Consider the following 25711-nt stretch of genomic DNA (forward strand, 5'->3'; position numbering starts at 1 on the left):
AAACAATACAAAATAGTTAAATAAACAACAGAGGTATTATATCATTTTTAAGTACTCAACAAGCAATTGAATAAGAAACACCCAATTGTCAAAATGCCATTCCTGGTATAGAAATATCACTTACATAATACTCATTGAATAAATAAATAAATAATACTCTTTGATCATTTAGATTTATAATGCTAGGTTATAAGCAAAAGGTAACTAAATTGATAGGTAATAATTTAAAACTAAGATGAAATACAAAAGTGATTATGAATTTTATTTGTCTTACTCAAATTCATCAGCTATAAATAAATTAATATAAATGTACAGCATTTTGTCATAGTTATTTAATGTAACAAAAATTTGTATTATTACACTATGAATAGAAATTACATATAATGCTCAATATTCTTTTTCCCTTTAAATACTCATTTTAAATGAAGATTTAGAACTATATCTCAACATAAATATTAGATGATTTATAATCTAAAAAAAAAAAAAACAAAGCTTAGAATAAAAATAAAAAAAATAAAAACATACTTTGTTTGAAATCAAAATTCATTAATACATTTTACATAAATAATGAATTTAAACTATAGTGTAATGACATTCGACCTAAATATAAGAGGCATATCAATTCATAAAAAACTTTAATTCACTTTTTTCTCTAAACTTTATAATATATATATTTTTTTTAATGTTTCAGTTATGATTTATACTTTTATTTACCGCATATTTATGACTGAGACCACCAATCTTGAGTTGAAGAATTTCCATTGGGAGCAGAACCACCACTAGAGTATGATCCTCCATAATTATTACCACCATAAAATCCACCTCCTATAAAGTAAAACAAAAATTAATAGGATATAATTTTAAATATTAAAAAAGCACAAGTAAAATAAAATCTAGTAATTACTAATATCAATAAAAATTAATTTTATTACCATTGTTACTACCACCTCCATAGTCCCTACGGGGTGGACCAGAACTACCACGTGGTGGTATGCTGCTCGTAGTACGATAATCTCGAGAACCAAAACCAGCACCGCCAAAACGACTTCTGAAATGTTCAATAAATAAATAAAATAACTTTAAAATATTATTTGATTAGAAATAATATTAATTATTATAACAATTTTAAAACATACCCTCCTTTAGATGTATTACTTCTTCTTCCACTGCTCATTCTGAAGTCAGTAGCCATACTTTCCAACCATCCAGGTAATTCCTGTTTCGATTCAGTTATTAATTCCATTAGGTCTCTAGTTAAATTGCGATTTTTGTCATTGAAAAATGAAGTAGCCAAACCTTTTAAAAATATAACCATTTGATTATATTATAATTATTATCACTTAAATTATTTAATCTTTAAATTCACCTAAGTTTCCCATACGGCCAGTACGACCAATACGATGCACATACTCCTCAACATCTGATGGTAAATCATAATTAATTACATGTGTCACATGAGGAATATCTAAGCCTCTAGCTGCAACAGCTGTAGCAACCAAAACTGGCGTATTCCCAGATCGGAAACTTTTTAATGCATCCTCACGTTCTCGCTGTGTTCGGTCACCATGAATTGAGGTTACTGGATAACCGTTGGAATACAAAAATTCTTCCAATGAATCGGCGCCCTTTTTAGTTTCAACAAACACCAATATCAAAGACTCAGCTGGTTCTGTAATCAAAAACAAAAATATTATAAAAATGAAAATAAACATATTTAAATTTACTAACGTGATCTAATTGGAGTAGCATTTAGTAAATCTAATAAATAGGATCTTTTGTTTCGGTCTTCCACCCAAACAATTTTTTGTGTAATATTTTCAGATGTTGATCCAACTCGACCAATAGCTAAGAAAATATAGTTGTCAAGAAAATCTCTAGCCAACATCTGTGAGAACATTGAAAAAATGTATGAGTAAAAATACATGTATAATTTTAATTTGATTTCTTCCACTTACTTGAATTTCTTTAGGGAATGTTGCTGAGAACATCAGAGTTTGTCTGTCACCTGGAGGAGGCATAGAATCCTTCTCAACAATACGTCTTATTTGAGTTTCAAAACCCATATCTAACATTCTATCGGCTTCATCTAAAACTAAGTATCGACAGAAGTCTAACCCAATTTTACCTCGCTCCAACATGTCTACTAAACGACCAGGAGTAGCCACTAATAAGTGACATCCCTGTTCTAGATCACGGATTTGGTCCATAACATGTGAACCACCATATCTGTAATGATCAGAATAAAAAAATTAAAAAATAAATATTTTTTACTTGTACAAATATACTTACACAACACAAGGACGCACTCTAGAACGATAAGCAAACTTCTTTGCTTCATCATATATTTGGGTAGCTAATTCACGAGTAGGAGCTAATATCAAACCAAGAGGATATTTACGTCTTGACTGAAGCTGTTAAACATTTATTTTAAGAAAATATTAAATTAATTCTAAAACAACTATTGATTATTATCAAACCTTTGGTCCAACATTATACGCAGCTGGCCCTTTTTCATAAATCTGATTAAGTATGGGAACCAGGAATGCAGCAGTTTTGCCTGATCCAGTTTGGGCACAGGCCATAACATCACGACGGCCAATAATAATTGGTATAGCATACTTTTGAACTGGAGTTGGAGTATCATAACGAGTCAAAGCAATATTCATGCGAATAATATCTGTCAGCTTAATGTCGTCAAACTACAAACAAGATATGAAAAAATGTTATCGTTAAAATTTGATACCTATGATATGATATTCCTGAAATTAATTATAAAAAGCTTACTGTATTAATGTGGGAGGGTATATCTTCACCAGTTGCTTCAACTGGAATATCTTCATATTTATTGAAATTAATACCCGTACTACGATTTCCAAAAAGTTCTTCCTCCAAACGTTCATCAGGTGGTAGTGGTTTTGTCCAATCTTGGTTAGGCGCGCTTGATTCATCCCAACGACCTCTTCGGTTTTCTCCAGATCTATAATTATTATTGTTGTTAAAGATTTTTTAGTAATTTAAATTAATATATAATGTATCTACCTTCTTCCATCACGTCCACCACCTCCTTCTTGCCACCTGCTACCACCCCCACCCCCTTGATTGAAACGCGACCAATCGCCGCCATCTCTATCATTGCGGTAATTGCCTCTATAACCACCTCCGCCTCGTCCGCCACCATAACCGGAACTCGACCCATTGTAGGAACGATCTTCATAATCATCTCTACGGCCACCACGACGATCGTTTCCTATAAAATTGTTATCCTTATTAGTTTGAATTTAAAAAAAAAACTCGGAAAAAATATCCAAAGTTTGTAAATAAAAAAAACCTGATGTTTGGCGAGGTGCGTTGAAATCTCTGTCGTTATTAGCACTATCTGTAAAATAACAGAAACAAAATAATTAATTATATAATACAATTAGAATAGAGGGAAAATAGAACGTGCTGTTTCTAAAATTATGCTTACAATCTTAAAAACATAATTTAAAGAAAAGTAAGTTTAATATATTCAAATTCTATAACCGTTTGATGTATTTATATAATTCAATGAGATATGGAAAACTAGAAGTACCCAGCTATATTTGAGTCATAGTGGATTATCTGTTTATGATAAAGTTGCTTGCTTTATCTAAATAAAAATATACCTATAAATAATATTTAAAATAGTATGTTGATCACTGTATATGGAATCCAGAATGAATGATACAGACAAAAAATATTTCTAGTGTACTTAATAATTTAGTAACATGCATCTATTTTTTTATACTATAATTTACAATTCTTTTTATGAGAATAAATATTAATCTTATTATAAATTAGTCCAAATCTAAAATACTGGAATATTGTAACAGAAGAAAGAGGAAATTCATTTGCGAGACTAAAAGAATTTTATATAACAGTTTATCTAGACCTTCAATAGATTCTAAGGGAATTTATTCAGCAAAGTGCCAACATTTAAATTGAATAAAAATAATGTGATATTTTAAAGATAAAGAACATAATATGAATTGAAATTATGTCTGACACTTAAATTGTATGTTACTGTGAATGTTGACATTTACATAATGATATCGGTAATGTCATTTTTTGTTTAATTTAAATATTATCTAGGGAATAACGGGAAAGTCACTATTCTAACAACTTATATAATATTATATATTGATTATGGTCTCATTATACTGCCATTTAGTATGCTATTATCATTAATCGCAGTTATACATTGTGTATGATAGATTTTCACAATAACAAAATATTTTTTTTATACACCAGAAAAGTTTTCAGTGAAAAATATAAAACAGTATCCTTTATGTACTACGGAATCAACAACTTTTATAGAATAAAATAATTATAATTTAAATGACTAACATATATAAATTATCTATACTCTATACTATATATTATATTAATATTAACCAAAACCATGTTGAACATGTTATCATTGGCCAAAATCATCATGTCAATGTTGACATAAACTAGTAAATATACAATTATTTTTAATTTGTTAACATTCACCGTAACATATCATAAACTAAATGATTTTTTTTTAAAATTAAAGTTTTAGTTTTGTACAGCTGAAATATAAGTTATAACAGATGCATACATTTTAACAAAAAAGTAATAATTTTTATAAATCATTCACAACTTCTATTATTTTTTGTTTATTACAACTTCTGGTTTACAATAAGATTTTGTGACTAATTACTATAGAATTAGTTTGTATAGATAATAAATTAATAATCTAATAGTTTTGTTGAGCAGGTTTTTAATTATTTTAAACAGTGAAACTTCCATAATGAACTTACATTTTACAAAATTTTCTATTAACGAAATATTTTTAAGAACTATGACCTTCATTATTAATGAATACGTAATTCTATTTAACGAATTCCTCCATATTACAAAAAAACTATATATAAGCTATAGGTACACTATCTAAGCACAATACTATGTACATTCAATCAATTTCAAGATGTCATTTATTTATCAGCTATGTTCTTTTTATTCAATTTCAAAATTTACATTTAACTGAGATCATATTCTTATAACCCTCTTAAGGTTAATATTAAAGATAACATTAAAATTATTATTATTTTGTTTGATGGGGAACGAGGTGAATACTCAACACAAATAGAAAAACACTCAGATACCATCTTTATGATGTAGGAAGATAATTTATATATATATATACATATAAATGCATTTGGTTCATAATTGAATAAATACAACAATGAAAATACTAACTTCCATATTATTCTTTTTAGTTATGATAAAATATTGTATAGCTCTCAATACCCAGCATATAAACGTTAAACCTAAGTTATAACTTATATAATTATAGAAAAAAGTATTTAAACAATAGATTAATATACGTTCAATGTCTCCAATTTTCATATTTAATAACTTAAAAAAAAAATTAATATAATAATCTTTTATAGTTATGAAATAAGAAAATAGATGATTATTATTTATTAAGTCTCAAAAACTTTAAAGTTAATGCTAATACATAGAGACACTTGTTAATTTTATATAACTTATTCTTCCCTCGATTACATACTTAACTCCTCTATTAGTAATATTTTAGGAAATAGTAGCTTTATCAATACTGATTTTGATTTTTTTTTTCATTAATCTTATTGCTATTTTTTTTTTACAAATAGTTTTTTTTAAGTCTATTTATGTTCTAATCTTTATATTTTGTTCAACTTGTTGTCACTTGTTATAATTTTGTAAATTTAATACTGAATTTAATCTTGTAATAGGACCTAGGTCAGTAATAAATTAATATAATATATTGTTTGATGGGGAACGAGGTGAATATTCAAAATATGCAGAAAAACACTCAGATACCATCATTATAATTAATATTGGAAGATTAATTTAGATTTATATATAAATATGATTTGTTCATGGTTGAATAAATTCAAAAATGAAAATACTAACTTCCATACATTTTTAAGTTATGATAAGATATTTTATAACCAACAAGCTTAACATATAATATAAATTTCTAATTAAAAATTTTAGTTTACCTTTAATCTAAAGGACTATTATTAGTAAATTTCTACTTTTTTTTTTAGATTATATTAATAATTATTATTTTTAATATTTATTGTATTTAATAATAAGTTAAATAAAATTTAGCTGTAAACATGTTAATAACTTATGGTCATAAGATCCTGCAATTATAAACAAAAATACTAATTGGTTTGTTTTAACTATAAATTTGTTTAAAATCAAGTGGTAATTAATATTTGTTTGTAATGAAACAATCAATAATGTAGTTATATAATAGCATTTGGTTTAAATGTACAGTTGTTAAGATAAAATTCAAATCACACTTTTAATTATTATGTATTATGACAAAGAAACAGAAAAAGAACAAAGAAAACAATGATGAATGATGTAGGTGTTAATGAATTTAAGTGTAAAAATATAGTATGTCTATTTAACTACTATGTATTTAATAAATATAAATTACCTTGTTCTACTGCTTCGGAATTATCCGGTCTGTTCCTCAGATGAGGTGGAACGTACTTGCTTGGAGCCGAACTGGGCTGTGATTTGCCCTGCAAGTCCAGACCAGCAAACTGTAAGAATAAAACAAAAAACTTTTGAAATCAGCATCATACACATTTAAAGTGTTCAATAATAATCAGTGTACGTAAATTAGCGGCACTATTCTAAGACAGCGGTAACCTAGACAATGAAAATTCGCACGTATCTTAACCTAGTTGATAGTCAGTTGATGAACATTGAAATAGACAAACAAAATTCTTACCTGCTGCTCTAGACCTGATCCATTTTGATTGGGTACATTACTCATATTATTACAAATCGGCGACGATGAATACGTTGCTGCACTTGCGAGTGTAAATCAACAAAACGAACGTACAAAAATTAAATCGCTTTAATGAAAAATGTATTATGGCAAATGCCAATAATGGCCGACTAGATTGAAAGGAGACAGACAGCTGATAACCTTGAATGCGACGTTACCATATTTTCGGTTATAACCAAAATAAATTTGCTATTTTCTTAAAGTCCATATGTATTTTAATTATATTTTTCACTTAAATTGGTTGTTTGTTTTAAGATTTAAATTTGAATTAGTCAAAATTAAAGTTTTAAAATTAATAGTTTTAAATTCGATAAATTTTCTAAACGGTCAACAGTTGGTTACACTGCGGTCTTGTGGTACGCATCACGTCCGTGTGCGTCCGCACTGATTACAATGTTTTTTTGATTTCACGAGTCTTTCCTACGTGAAACAGTTCCTCGAGTAGTTCATCTTGTAAATCGTAAGTAAAATTTTTATCCTTAATTATCTAACCAATCCCAATTTGACAGACAGATTTCCGTCTTAGGTTCGGTTTTCGTTCGTATTGCGATTAAAGTATATCGATATCCCCAACATTTAGACACATCGACCGGTATTTGAGTCTGGTGTGAAGTGGTACCTTCCCAGGTTTTTTAGTTTATTGTTTGATGTTGATTGTCGTGCTTTGATTTTAATTTTAATTAATTGTAAGTTTTTTTGATAAATTTACACATTTCACACATTTTCCAATTTGTTTTCATACCTAAGTCGTCTGTCTGTATTGTGGATTCTACAATTTTTTTGACGAAAATAGATAAGTTATTTGTTTCATTTATGTTCTAGGTATCATAATGGGTAGGGTTATTCGTGCTCAGAGGAAAGGTGCGGGAAGCGTTTTCCGTTCCCATACTAAACACCGCAAAGGAGCCCCAAAACTCAGGAACTTGGACTACTCAGAAAAATATGGTTACATCAAAGGAGTCGTTAAGGTAACTAGTAATAAACTTACTTTTAATTTTAATAAAGTACAATTTTAAATTATTTTTTTAAACAATTCTTAATTTTAAATATAATTTATTTATATTCACCTTCTATAACATTACATTTTGGAACTATGATCTTATATTCATCCATTAAGTATACAAATGTATTCTTGCTTTAAAAGATTTTACTGTGTTAAAAAAAAGTATTAAGTATATCATTAATTTATTTTTACATGAATTATATTTTTACTCAATATATTGTATTATTATAATGCTTAGTTAATGATTTTTGTGTTGTAGGACATTATTCACGATCCTGGTCGTGGAGCTCCATTAGCTGTTGTTCACTTCAGAGACCCTTACAAATATAAGACAAGGAAAGAATTATTCATTGCACCTGAAGGTGTATACACAGGCCAATTTTTGTACTGTGGAAAGAAAGGTATGATATTGTTAACATAAATAAACAACAATTTTTATTTCTTCAAAATCTTAAACTTATTTGTTTATTTTTAGCTAAATTGAACATTGGTAATGTTATGCCTATTGGAGTAATGCCCGAAGGTACAATTATCTGTAATTTAGAAGAAAAAACTGGTGACCGTGGTCGTTTAGCTCGTGCTTCTGGTAATTATGCTACTGTTGTTGCCCACAATCCAGACTCCAAAAGGACAAGAGTAAAGTTACCATCTGGTGCCAAAAAAGTTATTCCATCCAACAACCGTGCTATGATTGGTATGTATTATTACTAAGTTTATTTAACAAACAATATATTTTTATTAACTTATCCATTTGGGTTTAAGTTATTACATTAAATAATAATTAATAATTTTACAATCTTTTTGGATAATATATGTTAACTCTATTAATACAACCTCAATATACTATTAGTTATACATGTTTTTACTTTACATATAAAGAATAATTTATTACTTATTAAATTCTTGTATACAAAAACTTAGTTGTCTATGTGGTCAGGTAGTCATTTTAAAGGGCCAATAGTATTTAAACTGATGACAAGCAGTTTATTTTATTGAGTTTTTAATAGTTTTGAATTTACATTATTATTTTTTTGTCAACATATTTTAAAATCTATGATGTTTTAGACATTTGAAACCTGACAATATTTAGTGAAGTCAACATTATGTACTGAGATTATTTTGTTTTGGTTAGCTAGTCTTTTTTTAAAGGGCCAATAATATTTGAACTGATGTGCAAGAGCAGTTCATTTTATTGAATTTTTAATAGTTTTGGATTTACATTAATAATTTATATTTTTTGTCAAAGTATTTTAAAATCTATGATGTGTTTTAGACATTTGAAACCTGACAATATTCAGTGAAGTCAACATTATGTACTGAGATTATTTTGTTTTAAAATTATTAAGACTTGAATCTATGATGTTGAAATTAATAGACATTTGAAACCTGATTTTCTTTTAGTGAAGTAAAATTGTAACTGAGATTCAAATTTTATTGATTTATTTAGATATCACAATTTAACATTTATTTAATTTATAATGTGCAATAGTGATGGGTCGAACTGTTCGAATCTCGAACCGAACCGAACCCTTGATGTTCGGTTCGATTCGAAATTCGAACTCGGCACGAAAAAAATTCGAACCGAACTATCAAACATCTTTTACTGTTCGAAAATCGAACTTGAAAATATTTGTCGAACCTGACTTACTGACCACAATAGTTCAGAGACCAAATATTTGTACAATTCTTCAACATTTATTTAAAAAAAATAAAAATTGATAATCATTTTTTAGAAATAATTAGACTATTGGCGATAGAAAGTTATAAACTGTAACAGGCACCTTATGTATCATTTATAATAATAATGATAAAAAATATTGAGTTCGAGTTCGACTTAAAATGATTCTAGGTTCGGTTCGGTAGAAAATATGAAGGTTCGGTTCGGTTCGAGTTCGAAAAAATAATTTAAAGTTCGGTTCAAGTTCGGTTCGATTTAAAAAATCAGAGTTCGACCCATCACTAATGTGCAATACTAGATAAATTAAGCTTAAAAAATACTTCGTATTAATTATACAATTTATATTTTAAAGGTTTGGTTTCTGGTGGTGGACGTATTGACAAGCCTATGTTGAAGGCTGGACGTGCATACCACAAATATAAGGCTAAGCGTAACTGCTGGCCTAAGGTTCGTGGTGTTGCTATGAACCCTGTTGAGCATCCTCACGGAGGTGGTAATCATCAACATATTGGTAAAGCATCCACAGTCAAGAGAGGAACCAGTGCCGGAAGAAAGGTAAATTACTTAATTGTGTGTTTTTTTTTTTACTATAATTTCTAATACTTTTTTTTATTATTACATTTTAGGTTGGTCTCATTGCCGCCAGGAGAACTGGTAGAATTCGTGGAGGTAAAGTGGTCACCAAGAAGGGTGATGATTAATCTGTTCATTGTCGTGTTTGTATTTAATTTTACAAATAAAAAAAAAACAAAACCAATGTGGTTAATTGATTTTTTCTTGTATATTAAAATTATTTATAATTTTATTTGGTAACCTTATTTAGTCAATAACAGTTGTATCCCTGAATGTAAAACATAAAATGAGTTCTCTGTCATGAATATCACAAATGAACACATTTTGTCTAAGACATATCTTAGTCCGTGGTTACAATGTATACAATATGTTCAATAAGTGAAATATTTAATTCAGATAGTATCTGATGTTTGAAATTGGTATGTATTATTTCTCTAAAGTGGGTACTTCCGTCTTATTTCGACTTCTTTAGGTACACAACTGTTATCTCAACTACCAAAATATTTCCAAGACTACTTATTATGATCACCTGTGTTAACTCGACTACTGCAATTCATTAAATAATAAAAAACTTAATAATAATTGTTTAATTAACATTTAGTTAACAGTAATAATTCCAAATTTAAATCTATTTTGAAAAACAATAAAATTTAAGTATTAAGTAATAAAAATAATGAATAGGATGTTATAGTATAAAACATTTAGTTATGTTAAATAATTTTTTTTGGGGAGAAATAGGTTTTAATATCCATTAAAATTTTGTTAAATGGATTGTTTGCAAGATTTTGTTGCCTAACAAATTTGGTCAGGTATGAATCCAAATGATGGCGACCTGTTCCCCTATGTTTTTTATTTTTCCACTGCCGATCCCTAAAGGCGTTCAATCGTTTGAGTGAATTAAAAAAATTCATATAGACTAGTCGTAGAATAATATGGATAATAGAACCTAAACTAATTGGTTTGTAGTAAATTTTACATCGAAAACAAAATTAAGTTGTACATTACGATGATACGGAGGTAGTCGATATAACCCAGATGATTCTAACAGGTAGTCTAGTAAATATTTTGGTAGTCGAGATAACACTGAAGTATCCTAAAATGTCATGTTATATTTATAAACTTCTTTGCATCAAAACTTATTTTTAAAAAAAGGATTCATTTTGTTAATAATATTTTAAATTCCTAGGTTTTCGACACAAAATATCCATTTATACTTATAAGTGCACAGGTTATTTTGATTATGTTTTATTGTAATATAAAAATGTATATTCACAGCCTTAATAATTAATGGTAGATATATACCCACTAATAATATTAGCTACTTTCTACCTAATCAATTGTAGAATTATAATAGAGTAAGTATGTATTAACTAGTTAAAAAATGATTTATTAATTCATAATTCTATCTATCAAGACTTCAATAAGTAATTTATTTATAGTATTTGGGAATTTGCAAATCTGGTCGTACTCCTTAATCCAGTTCACCCACGTAGATTCGTGAATTAAGGTTAGTATTAGAGTAACCTGGGGTATAATGGCGCACTTTTCATTTAACAGCTATTATGTGATACATGTTTTTGGCATAATATTATGTTGTCATCACTCATCCTATTATAAATTTAGTATGTAAATGCGTGCATGCTTTTATACATCTAAAAATTATTAAAATAACTTGAAAATTGGTTATGATTTTATTCATTATTTATAAATAAAATTAAAACAACTTTTGAATTAATGAACAGCACAATATCACCATTAGAAAAAATATAAATAAAAAAAGAGGATGTCAGCGTAGTATTTGTTATCTTTTTCTAACCCACGCACAGCATAGAAAATTCTTACGTTCTCAATAATGACTATAACGTATACGACCATATTCATTTCTGAAATTAGAGTGAAATGACCTCTTATAAAATTTAAAGTTAAGAACATCTAGGGCAAACATCTTTTAATTTTAAAGTGAGTTATGAGTTTCTTAAAATGTATAAATAATTTACAATTTTAAAACACTCATAACTCGTTTTAAAATAAAAATACAATAAAACGCGTTTGGGATGCCCTAGAATCTAGATAATGTTCTTAATTTTATAAGAAGTTATTTATTTAGTTATTTCACTCTAATTTGAGAAATTATATGGTTATTGTCATTATTTTGAACTTAAAATTTGCAATGTTGTGCGTGGGTTAGAGAGAAATAACAAATACTACAATGATATCTTGTTAACAAATATATGCATTAGAAGAAAAAAACAAATGAAATTAAAACAATATCAACTTAAATAATAGCTATGTTTAAATATTAATTTTGAAGTTATAAAAATAGGTATCTAAATGGGCAAGGCATACTACAACTTTTGCCCCATATTCACTAAACCATTTTACCCCACCAATATGATTTTCTGCATATTAAATAGTATTGTATAGTATATTCAGTTGCTATCGTATAAATATTTTGCTAGTATTGACGTATAGTAAACTACTTGTATTATACGAAAATAAATGAAAGCAACATTTAACGTGTCGTTAATTAGTATTTATTACTAATTCTATACTACTCAAATATTACATCAAATGAATGAAATTAATACTTTATCTCATGTTGACCTGTTGACGTCAAAACTTCATCAACTGCCGAAGAAAATGTTGTATCACGTTTGGCTACGATAGCAAAATCATACCTAATAGCTAAATAACTTGACCAGAGACCAGATAACAAATATTAAATTGTTTATAGTTTTATACGCAATAGTTCATTTGTTCATTTTGTCCCATGCGGCATCATACCCCAGGTTACTCTAAGTGCGTATATCTATATTGATACTTACCAAGGTAGTTATTATAATTTGGCAGAGCAAAGCTTTGCCCTTCTATCTCACAGTTTGTCAGTTTGACTCAATTTGTAATTGCAAACTCCGAAACTACTGTACCATGAAATTGAAATATATATTCATTATTATCTGAAGAATGTACCTATAGATTATGTTTGACTTTGACGTTTCTGGACGTTGTCCATCTCAAATCTGCTGTCATTACTCGTCTATACAATAGAAATATGTGCTGATTGACTAATAATGTAGGTAGGTATAGCTAAAACCATATGGTTAATAGAGACCAAATGTTAACAGTATATTCGTGGTTCTATGTAAGGAAGCGTGGAGAGATACAAATATTTTTTTTTTGGAATTCTCGTTTTGAAGAAGGTCATATAGGAATTTTAATTAGTCAAATGGGAAATGAATGCTTGTTTAATGTTAGTTGTTTGCGTGTTTATATATCATATGTATAAATGATTACCACCGATTAAGGGAAATAAAATAGCTAGTTATAATGATTGGATAAAATTAGTAAATCACCAGTATATTAATATGTTTATAATCTTCAAAAGAGATAAATACATTAAATTAGAAGAGGTCGATCCCAAACCCAATGTGATATGTGTTGAGGTGATAAACAATATCCTATAGGTACTATCCTATCCTCGCCCCGTCTCACTTTTGTGCATGAATACACTACGCGTAGGTACACTATTGTTAGGTATTGGTATTGATTATAGCCTTAATAGCCTATGGTTATTATAACTTATATTATCATTTTTGTGTTTGAAAACGCAAATTTAAACCATGGCAACGATTATTGAATAATAAACAACTTCAAAGAAGGTCCTATGTAACCATCTACCTATGTAAAATCATAAGTTATATATCAATAATACTGTAAATTATCTTATTAAATAATTGTAATTTTTAGTGAATAGATTGTAAAATAATATTGAGCTAAAATGGATTACATTGATTTAAAAAAATTGAGTGAAATGCTGAATCCACCAACTGAAAATTCTTCAGACAGCGAAGATGATCTTCCAAAATCATCTTTAGTGCAACTTTGTAAGTATATATATATTATATTGTACTTACTTATTACTATTTTAATTTTTTTTTTAATTATCTAGCTATGATCCTAAGCGTACCTATGTATAATATATCTTATCTATGATATGTGTAGGATACTTATTATGAGCTCTTATTTTACACAAAAATAATAGACAATAATATTATAATACGTTATATACCAGTGACTTAGTGAAATTAGTAACAATACAGGTACCTATATACATTAATTTTAGTATGGCCTAATTTAAAAGATAATATAATATATTATATTCCAACTCACAACAATATAATATTTTTTTATTTATTTCCTATAAATATTTCATTAGGTAGGTACTTACTTTAATTCTAGGTTCAATTTTATATAAGTAAATTTGTAATCATATGATTAAAATATGTTAAAATTATTTACCTAAATTCATTAAGTATTAAATAACAAAATATTTTTCTTATATTAATAATTACCTATTTAGTTTAAAAATTATGAAATACTTACTTTAAATAGATATTTAGGTAGATAATCCAATGACTAATATTTAATAGTACCTATTAGGTACTTATTAGGCGGCTCTCACACTTGGGCAATAGAAGCTGCAACTATATAACTATTTAGCAACTGTCAACTTACTGCAAGTAACAATAATATGCTACAGATAATAAATATAATACGTATTGTCTCTAGCTCTTAACAGTAGCAACGCTGCGTTGCTCGTAACTTATAAGCTTAGATAAAAGTTACCATAATTTAGTAGCAACCATGTCATTATCTGATAAAGTTGTCGATGACGTATTCTTATTCTGATGATATTTACGATGAAAATTTAAAAAACAAAAGTATTGGATTAACTTAAGTTTTTTAAGTTAAGTTTTAAACAGCTTGTAAAATATAGTGTAAATGTAGACATACGCAGATAAACTTGAATTTCAAATTGCACAATTAAAAACTGTTATAAAATTAGCCCGCAACAACTTTTGAATTTAATTGAACCGAGTATGACAAAACAATGTATTTACCAATTACAGCAGAGAGACTATAATATAGTTTAGTTATATATTACCTATATTATGGTTATATTAACTACTAGCTGTCCCCGTGCACTTCGTTGCCCGTACAAAATGTATCTGTGTAAAGTTTGGTTGCCTAATGCTAACATTTAGCGCGAGGATAAAAACTATTTTTGGTTTTCTAATTTGGTATATTGTATATAAATGATATCTCTGACATATCAACTTTACATAACTGTTCCGCCCGGCGTTGTCCGTGTAGTAGGTAAATACTTAGTTATTAATTAAAAAATAGTTACTAAGTAAAAGTAATGTGATATATATGTATATACTATGCATGTTAGAGGAAATCTCTTCTAATCAGAATATTTTAACCGATCTTGTGTGGGATGTATGTCTAGATAGTTGTTTTTTTCTTTTAGGCATACTGTCATACTGACGTTATTTATTCAATACAATCAGGTTGCCACAGAAACCCACGGGCCGCCGTGCCGTATACATGTATACAATTCACACGTTTATTTTAATTATTAATTTTGTAATTAATAATTGACTTAATCGTACTAAATTTATGTCTATGACACTCACAATAAAGAATGTGGCTTTCTATTGGTAAAATAATTTTCAAAATCGGTTCAGTAGATCCAGATATTACCCCTAACAACGTCAAAAAACGACTTCTCTTTATATAATAGTATATTTATATATATAAGACATAAGTATATATATATATATAGATATAAGTGCAACAAATATTAATGAAATTTTAATATTTATTTTAATTTAAACGAATTTCAGATTATTCAGTAAAGGTATGGAGGTAATTTTATACTGTTGTCGGATTATTATTAATTCGTGCGCAATTTTTTAATTCTGAATATTATCCGACTGATGCAATGTCTCAGGTGGCTCAGGACTCAGTGCTGAGTAAGAACTTCCAGAATAACCGAAAAAAAAATTGTTGAACATATGAAATAGTGGTCTGCGTAGGCGAATCATTCAAAATTGAATCAATATAGTTTGAATTTGATATGTTCTTCTCTTAAACTGCCTTTTTTGGTAATCTGCGACATTTTAGATACCTATAGGTACATCAGGTAGAAAATTCTTGAAAAAATCAAGATCGCTATTAGTTATTACATTTGTTTATCTGAGAATCTTTTTTTGAAATTACATTACCTATGAAGAACTTATCAACTTCATCTGTCGATGTTTTCATCTTAGGTATTGCATTTTTTTTTTTTTGTAGTAGGTATTCGGAGTAGTACATTTAATTTGTGACATATCTAGATGCCTTTTTTGAAAACTTTCTTTTGATGCTGATGAAATTTCATGGTTTAAAAAAGACTTCTCTGTTATCTAGATCGATTGTGTTACTTCATGTGAAAATATTTATTAGTTCTACAAGAATAATCTAATGATAATATTATTGATTATCATCGATTGGCTGGTTGCTTGTTGTTTATACTGTTTCGACGTAAGAGCTGCTTTAGGTAATAGGTAAATACCTATTAGTCACTGAAATATATTTTGAAAATGTATCAATTATAATATATTATATGTAAAGTACTCGTAAATCGTCGTTTACGTGAGAAATCTCTTATGTGTAAAATTGATCAAAATAGCATTTAGGAATTTTAACTGTAAACTTTTTTTAATTACTTTTAGAAAAAATAAACCTATAAATTAAAAATATCTTATTTAATATTTATACCTTATAGTGATCAATACATAATTTGCTTTTATCAATGTTTTGTTAAAAAAATTATTTTATATTAGTAAAAAATTGTAATAATATCATTACATATTTTTATCGAAACCGGGACGGTGTGACGCGGATTACGGCTGATAAGCAAATACTGTGCTTTAATATTTATGATATTATATCTGATGATAAGTTTGTAAATCGTACAAATTTATTTGTAGCAAAAAATATTTTTTTTTGTTATGCATTTTAATTTAAAAGTTATAAAAAGTATTTTTTATAATTACGACAATTATTAGAAATTTAGGCTACTTATATTTGTTATGGCCAAGGTGGCTAAGATCACTAATTAAAACTTTTTTGGGGGAGGGGGGCTTAGCGTTCAGTCCAGTGCGTTGGCATATTTACATTCCTTACGATTCATCGATTGTATTTGGTGCATATGACTTTTTTATTGGTAATAACCGCATAGCTTATTTCAGTATTAAAAAGAGATAAATTAGATAATAGCTTTACTATTTATGATTATACTTCGTCATTGAGTAGACTTAATACTTAATGACATTTTTATCCACGAAATAAAACTTTACAAAGGCCTTATAACAAGCTAACATTTTCGTTATACATATACATGTGTAATATAATTATATAATATGTACTTTAAATTAATGCTACTTATATTCAGTTAAAATTAATTGTATTTTAAACCAAATTACAAATGATATTTATTGAGTAAATTAATGAAGTAAATTCATACCAATTGAAGAAATTAAATATTAAGACAAGAAATTCTGTAGTATTCTACCGTCTCAGCCAGTTCATGTCTAAATTATAAATTCTATGATAATATTATATTTCGACTTTTGTTTGCAAAAAAGACGAAAAACATGTTTTGATATAGATTGATAGTTTATACATTTTATTTTTAATCGTATAAATAAAATATCTATACCTACTGTGTATCATTTATTGGAATTCGATACCGACCATTTTTAAGGATTTCAGTATAGGCAATTTTCTGAGTGTGTGTGTACGTGTAAGTAGCCGTGTAGGTGTGTAGTAAGTGATCGTTAGCGTGTGATTGTGTGTTCTTACACACATTTCTCTCGAAATAGTTGGTTACTCTCGCACGGTGCACGCACATATCAATGACGAATTACATGAAAATAAATTATTTTGTTTATTTTATTAAAAGTATCAATGTTTTGCCAATTCTATTAACTAAGTTATTTATCTTGTAAAATTTCTAAAAAACTTTTTGAACTCTTCATATAATTTATTTGAAATCTACCATCTTATATTAATTTTAATTGAAGAAGTGATCTTTCACTTCAAAATTATCAACATTTTAAAATTCATAATTCTCAAAATTTCAATAAAGTGGAAAAGTCGTTAACTTTGTGACGAACTTAAATATGTTATCATAAGTTTTATCTGATAAATAGGATATTTGATGTAATTGGCACAAGATAGGTTTATTTTGTTAAATAACACAGATGGAATCGAATCACCTTAAATTATTATTACTATTAGTAACATAATTCATCAGGTAATTTGGTTTAAAATACAATTATTTTAACTGAATATAAGTAGCATTAATTTAAAGTAAATATTAAATAATTATATTACATATGTATATGTATAACGAAAATGTTAGACTTGTTATAAGGCCTTTGTAAAGTTTTATTTCATGGATAAAAATTAAAATGTACATTAAGTAATAAGTATATTATTATAATAAAGTAATTGGAAATAATTTACAACTATATAAATTAAATTACTTTTTTCTTGTTAAAACAGTAATAGTTACTAGGCAGTAAGTTTGAACACTGCAGTAACCTGCAGTAGTTGTTGTTTCAAATTTGTAAAAATAATAAATCGAATTATATTTTTTATTTTTATACTAATATGTTATAATTTAAATAGGTAAGTCAAAAACAGGAAAAGATACAAAAATCTTAACAAACGAATCTATAAAAAAAATCGATGAAAAAAATCAAAAAAAAATCGAATTATTAGAGTCAGAAGAAGAGAAAGCTAAAAACATATGGCAAGAGGAAGAAATCGTAGCTGCTCCAGAAGCAATTGACGTCATTTCAGACACTAGAGTTAGACCTGAATATGATGTCAAGTATCAACAATATGTCGGAACAGAAGATGCGTTTTTACAAGTAAACTAAATTAAAAATATGTTTCACAATTTAGCAGTTCTAGTAATTTTATAACTAGAGCCTCTATTAATTATTTTTTTTAAAGTCTGAAAGTTTATTATTTTTACTATTTATTCCAACCTACGGGATATCATGTTCAATGTTTAATCTAGATCTAATATCCATATATATATTTTCGATCCATATTATATGACGTAATGTATATAATAAATAAAGTTAATAGGTACTATATGCATATTATCTTCTGTAGTAATATGCAAATAAATTTAGAAACTGTAGCTAAATCATTAGCATGATTTTACATGATTGTTCTATGTAGAAAAAATTCCAAATGAATACATTTTTTATTTAACCTAGATTATACCTGTTAATTTAACAAATAACAATTAACAATATAAAAAACTGTTATCTTTTTTAGATTAATTATTATTCGCCTCAAATAGCTCAAATGTTCGAATAATATTCCTGCTAATTGTTATCATTAGCAGATGAGTTCTGATAAGCAGGGGCAGCTCCAGAGACTTGGTTGCGGGAGCTAAGTCATAATATTCATAATAATATTATACTTTAGTATATTTTATATTATTAAAGTTTATAGTTTTATATATACTTCATAGTATAGAAAATATAGACATATTATCCTTTACTAAAAAACTTGCAACGGTCTATAATAGTCTATGGTACCTATAATATATTTTTAGTAATTTTTTTTTTAACAATACATAATTTTTTAAAAGTATGGGATAGAGGGAGAGGCGACTGCTGTAGGTTCCTCATGGAGCCACTCTTACTGGCAAACGTGACAGTCAGAGGATTAATAAATTCAAATAATAATACATTATTGAAGTCTATCAAAATTAATATATTTCCAAAAATGATATAAGTAATGGCTAGCTATTTTTCAATTGTGGAACAAGATAAAAATAATAGTATACTTGCGTATTATTTATTGTGTCGTAATAGCTCATGAATTATTTAGATATCACTTACTACATTTTGTATTTAATGTGACCTGTGCTTTGAAAATAGTTTTTGCGTATTTTGGTCTAATATTTTAATATATTAGTTAAACAAAACTAAAATAATTGTATAATAATTTCAACTTCTATTTAAGTTGAGAATTAGAGATCTAATGCAATAGGTACGAAAATAGTAAATGCGTTATACCTTATACGTATACTGTATACCCATATAGCATTTTTTTTAAAGAATGTCTTTTTATAATTCTTTAAAAATCATAATGATTTAATATTTATAACTGTAATAATATTTATATTAGTATGTAGTATGGTTGTAATGTCGAAGCAAAATAAATAGCAAATAACTATATAAAACATTTTTTATTTTATTTTGATATAATTTGATGGGTGAAGTCAATATTAAAACGTATAAACTATACATATATATAAAAACAATAAAGATTAATAAAATAATTATATAAGCTTAGTATTTAATAATATTCAATATATTACGAGAACTGCATGCTTTTGACTGATTTAGTTTTATTATTATAGTTTATAAATAATTAAAGATTTTGATTGGTTTTATTATTACTTTAATTAAATCTAATTATTATTTAACATTTTTAATCGAAATTATGAATGGTCTTATCGAATGAATATGTCTCTCCAAAAGATAACTAAAATTGTTTTTATATTATGTATACGTATATTATACAAATAAAAAATGAACGGAAAAGAACTATTTTATTTTTAACTTTACATAATTTGATGATATAAATAGATTTTACATTACTTTTAATATTCAGTTAAATATCTTTCGTATAGTTAAAATAACTTTGGTTAAATTTTATACTTGAACTTTATGTAGATTTTCATTGTCGTGCAGCATTGTAGGTTCAAGTTTCGTAATCAAAATATTAATTAAGTATAATTAATATGAATGTGTATTTAATTACGTTATTAATTTATCAATTTTTTTTATCAAGCTGTGACGTTATAATATAAAAAAAAATAACGAAATTAACGTAATAATAAATAATGAATTTATTCTAAGTTTTTACTGTAAACATATTTATATTAATATGGCTATTTATTTTTATTATTATGTTTAATCATGTAAAGTTCCTATATACTATATTATAGTCTAGAACTATGTGTATAAATTGTGTAAAAAGAGTGTATACTAATCTGGATATGTGGTTGGTATATTTAAATTATCTTCATCACGGCATTATATTTTTATTTTATGAATTAATTTAATTAATTAATAGGAAGGAGACTTTCCATCTTGTGGGTTGTGATAGTGTAAATGAATGTGACATTAGTTACATAATTTTTTGTCAATCTTATTCTTTAACGTGTAAAGCTATTCTTTGTTTTATTTTTCTCTTGATATTGTTCCATAACCATACAGTTTCTTCTCAAATTCTCAATTCTTAATATTTGTTTCTGTTGTTTCTCTGCTCATATTATTTATCACAAATAACGAACTATCAAAATATAAAATGTATTAATTTATAAATTTATATTTTAACACATATATAGATCAATTATATGTGTATTACAAACCACATAAGAAATTAAATTTTTGATTTTAAAATCGTAATTAAAATAAAAATAATCATATTCTAAACATAAAGATATATAACAACATATACAATATACATACGTATATCTAAACTAAATAATATGTAAATTATGTGTTGATTTTCGGTGATAATATTATTTTTAATTTAAAATTCCATTTATACATTTTATTTCTATAAATTAAGTTAGGTACTATGCATATTAATGCGGCATGAATACGAATTAAATTTTAAATGTAGTAATAAATAGTTTTGTCTGATAATTTTATATTTTGCTTATTTTACAAAAATCATGTTACATCAAATAAAATATTTGTTATTTTTTAGATGGGTCCAAAGACTCCACTGACGTCCAGTTGTGAAGCGATGGTGATTGAAGTGAAGATGCCCGGAGACCGTATGCCAGGCATTTGTACAGATATAACAGATGAAGCTGTTGATATTCGCAGCCCTAAGTATAGACTGCACGTGCCTTTTCCACATAATGTGCACAAACAGATGTCGAAGGCTTTGTGGAATTCCTCAACCAATATTCTTACAGTAACTGTATTTCTAAAACGTGAATACGATGATATAAATTTCTGAAATGTAGCGATCAAATGTATACCTCTTACTTATTTATCACAATAAATTATTAGATATTTTTTTCATTGAAATATTGTGTGTCATCTTGAATTATATTTTTAGTTTTTATAACGTTTAATTTTATATGGTTCAAATTTGTAATTTATGAATTATAATATATAGTACTTTTGTATTATAGTTATTAATTACGAACCTAATATCTTATATGTCTTAGTACTGGTGACGTTGCTATTCGGTAGTGCACGTTTCCTTGGGATAGGACCTCTTGTGTCCACATAGTGTTGGCATTAGGTGATTTAATGCTGTGTCGTTTAAGCTACATTATTGCTCATTATATCAATGTGTGCGCCACAAGTGTCTGCAATGTCGATATCCTTTTACTCTATAGGGTTGCGTCAATTTGAAGGCCATCAACGCGTGCTTTTTTTATAGGAATATTCGGCTTTTTATTTTTTTCATTACAGTTTGTGTTGCTTTGTTAGAAAACTTTTTCTTCTAATTCATCTTGGTATTATAAATCGTGCAATAACGAACTTAAAACTCCGTGTTCTGAGGGTTTTGATGAGATGTTCTACGTTCCCTGACAATGAAAATGTGCTTATTCATTTTTGTTTTACTTATTCTGTATAAATATTATATTATCTCGCAGTTGAGATGTATTATAGTCTTGGTCAGGTTGGCGAAGGGAAGGTGATGGAAAATTCTGAAAACGTCTTTGTATACATAAATAGTATACATGTTGTTACAGTGATAATGCTATTTATAATGATAGTCACAGGATATTATAATTATTATTTACTAATTTTCCATAGTCTTTTAACCACTGTTATAACGAGGAAAATTAATTAAAATTGTATTTAATAATAATTAGTAATTATATTGGTATTATGATTCAATAATAAAACGTATTTATAAAATGTAATTACGTTATGTATATTATATAACTATCGAAAGTCGAGGCTCATGAATCAGAAATATAACCATCAGCATATCGGTGTAACTTTACATTTTATAAGTTATTAGCTCGTTTAGACGTTTATTTCAGTTCTTAATTTTTCACGACTGACAAAGCATAAAGTTATCATATGTAGACAAATTGACACGTTCTAAAATAAAATATAACGCAGAAGCTTGTCTGTATAGTAATATATGATCCATGAATTTCCAGTCACCCTAGATATTATGTTTATATATAAATAAGTACATAACTTACTATATCACCATTTCATTCAAATAAGTGGATATATCATGTACAGTTTTGACGTGTGACGTCATCAGTATTATAAACCGTATCGTTTAATTAACGTGAACGTCGTTTAAATAATACTCTCTCAAATTTCCGAACACACTAAGGTGACGTGTATGCGTCATTGATGTGAAAATATATTGTCTGCTGTTTTTGCTTCAAAAACAATATATTATACTGCATACATAATTTTAATTGTTATTAATATCAACGTGTGCGGTTTTGTAGATATTGTGCCGATCTTTTTTCGTTTCAGATGGGTTTAATTAGTTAATTACATAAATAGTTTTTTATCCAGTCTGGTAAGTTTACTTTTTATCTCATATATAGATATAGGTACTTAATCTGATAATGGTAATAAATGGGGTAACTTATTAGTTATTGCCATTATAGTATATGTGTTAAAATTATTAAACAACGCTTAGAAAAGTGCATTTATAATTTATTTACGTAATTAAATTATATTAGATAGTTGTCAGTCAAAATAATTATTATAATAATATAACCGTTAATAAATTTCACGTTAACAAATTTTACAATTTGTACGATTTCAATAAATCTAAATTTCCATTATACACCCTGATTTTTTTTATCTTAACATATTTGTAATCAACGACCTCCCTGTTTTCTTCGTTACCATAAATTACAGCGGAAACTATAAAAAACATTAGTGAAGTATAATCCGTTCTATTTTGGTATTCATTTTCTTACTATGTCATTCTCCTGTTTCATACCTCCGAATTCCTTTTACTATTTAATATATTTGAATACGTTTCGTATTTTATTTTGTATTTTGTATTTTATAATAAAAAGTTTAAATCCATGAAAACTGACTTAAGTATATACGGTGCACGCAATCGATGAATTTATTTTTTCGTCTAGTTATTTGCATCACTATTGTGATCATTTTTAAACTACTAATGACGCTTTTTTTTTTTTTTAATGAATTTGATTAATCACGCGGCGTCCTGAATAGGCTATTTCGCTACACCACTGTCATAGGTGCACTTATTCAATATTTTTACATAGAATATATTAAAGTCATAACTAAAGACAGAATTTTGCATAGTAGTGCATTCACTTATTTTTATAAACATGTTGTAAACGGGGTTTTTCCAATCACACTTAAATAAAGAAAATTGCAAATTTTTTTTTTTTACATATTTTTGTATTATGACTCATAACTATAAATTTTTTTGAGTATTTAGTATTTAAAATATATAACAAAATTAAACATTTCTATATGCATAAAAAATAAAAAAATTCTATGGATATGTATAACCAATTTTTGCAGTCTTCTGAAAAAATAATTCTTGACAATTCTTGATTAGAATACAAAATTTAAACGGGTCATGTAATAAAACTAATAATAACTATAAATAACTTTGCTATTCATTAATATATTAAACACATACAATCATTTTCAATATAATAATAATGTTGAATTTAAATAACTCGTTAGTCTTTTGATTTCATACACGGTGTATGGACTTTATAGACCAGGAAAAAAATTATCTTTTTTACAATGATAATATAAATGCAACATATTATGTTAATAAAAGCGTATAACGATAATCTTTAATTTTGTATTTTATTGAGTAGTTACCTAAATCAAGTTATAATTAATAACATATGAAAAAATTATTAATCGCAGACTCAAATTTTCCAATAACTGCACTTTTTGTACACGTTTTCAAGAAGTTTTTGACAAATATATATATATTTATGATTTATGTCTTTCATCGATTATTGTTTTTAATTAATATTATTAATATTATAATATCACTGTTGAGTTATCGACAATAACTAAACACGATCTACGATGTGTAGTCACCTGTATGTTTTTCATACGAATTTTTAAAGTTCTATGAATTTATACTACTAGGAAGAGCCATAAAAACTCCAAAGAAGTAAAATCTTAAATACGTTACTGGTTTCTACTGATAATGGCAAACAAAACTTATGAAGTATTTTAGGATTAGTTGAATAAACTTAAATAAAAAAATATTTAGTGATAAAACTATAAAATAAAATAAATGAGGTTTAAGTTTTCTTTCAATGCAACTTTAATTTTTAAACTGTTAATGATAACCATGTAGAATATGTGAATGCATTTATATATGGTTTTTATCAAGGGCATTTTAAAAACCATATCAATAGTATTTTGATTCATGCACAGGATTAATATATATTTTACTATTATAATCCTCAGTTTAACTTACGATTAAACGAAACCCTTTTATCGACTTTATAACGTATTATAACTCCAATAGTAACAGTGGGTGTATTAAATATAATCTTTAAACAATACAACACTTATCTTTGATGGTTTTTAATATTGTATTTCCGCAAATCATTCACGTTATTATTGCATATGGGAAATATCAGCCTTTATAAATTAATAGAAATAAATAACAAACATATGCAATACACACCTATATTAAGTCAATAATAAAAATCATATGTTTTAAA

General features: G+C 26.7%; 3 protein-coding genes across 4 annotated transcripts; 2 read left to right on the forward strand and 1 right to left on the reverse strand.

Moving 5' to 3' along the window:
- Window positions 1-241: 241 nt before the first annotated feature.
- LOC132922765 (putative ATP-dependent RNA helicase Pl10) lies at window positions 242-6947 on the reverse strand. Its single transcript, XM_060986455.1, has 13 exons — window positions 6779-6947; window positions 6479-6587; window positions 3329-3376; window positions 3040-3247; window positions 2785-2977; window positions 2478-2699; window positions 2290-2411; window positions 1956-2226; window positions 1729-1885; window positions 1367-1669; window positions 1137-1296; window positions 933-1048; window positions 242-825 (listed from the first exon to the last, which is right to left on the reverse strand). The coding sequence occupies exons 1-13, from the start codon at window positions 6821-6823 to the stop codon at window positions 722-724; spliced, it is 2058 nt and encodes a 685-aa protein (XP_060842438.1). The 5' UTR covers window positions 6824-6947; the 3' UTR covers window positions 242-721.
- Window positions 6948-7153: 206 nt separating this feature from the next.
- On the forward strand, window positions 7154-10276 carry LOC132922768 (large ribosomal subunit protein uL2). Of its 2 annotated transcripts, none has more exons than XM_060986457.1 (6): window positions 7154-7298; window positions 7661-7806; window positions 8101-8242; window positions 8317-8535; window positions 9872-10074; window positions 10146-10276. In XM_060986457.1, the coding sequence occupies exons 2-6, from the start codon at window positions 7669-7671 to the stop codon at window positions 10218-10220; spliced, it is 777 nt and encodes a 258-aa protein (XP_060842440.1). In that variant the 5' UTR covers window positions 7154-7298; window positions 7661-7668; the 3' UTR covers window positions 10221-10276. The 2 variants fall into 2 exon arrangements, with proteins under 2 accessions (XP_060842440.1, XP_060842441.1); XM_060986458.1 differs by lacking the exon at window positions 7154-7298 and adding an exon at window positions 7506-7524.
- A 3465-nt stretch (window positions 10277-13741) lies between these two features.
- LOC132921334 (dynein axonemal assembly factor 6) lies at window positions 13742-22063 on the forward strand. Its single transcript, XM_060984306.1, has 3 exons — window positions 13742-13976; window positions 18616-18860; window positions 21736-22063. The coding sequence occupies exons 1-3, from the start codon at window positions 13871-13873 to the stop codon at window positions 21991-21993; spliced, it is 609 nt and encodes a 202-aa protein (XP_060840289.1). The 5' UTR covers window positions 13742-13870; the 3' UTR covers window positions 21994-22063.
- Window positions 22064-25711: the final 3648 nt, after the last annotated feature.

This window comes from Rhopalosiphum padi, chromosome 2 (genome assembly GCF_020882245.1).
Source record: "Rhopalosiphum padi isolate XX-2018 chromosome 2, ASM2088224v1, whole genome shotgun sequence".
Classification (NCBI taxonomy): Eukaryota; Metazoa; Arthropoda; class Insecta; order Hemiptera; family Aphididae; genus Rhopalosiphum; species Rhopalosiphum padi.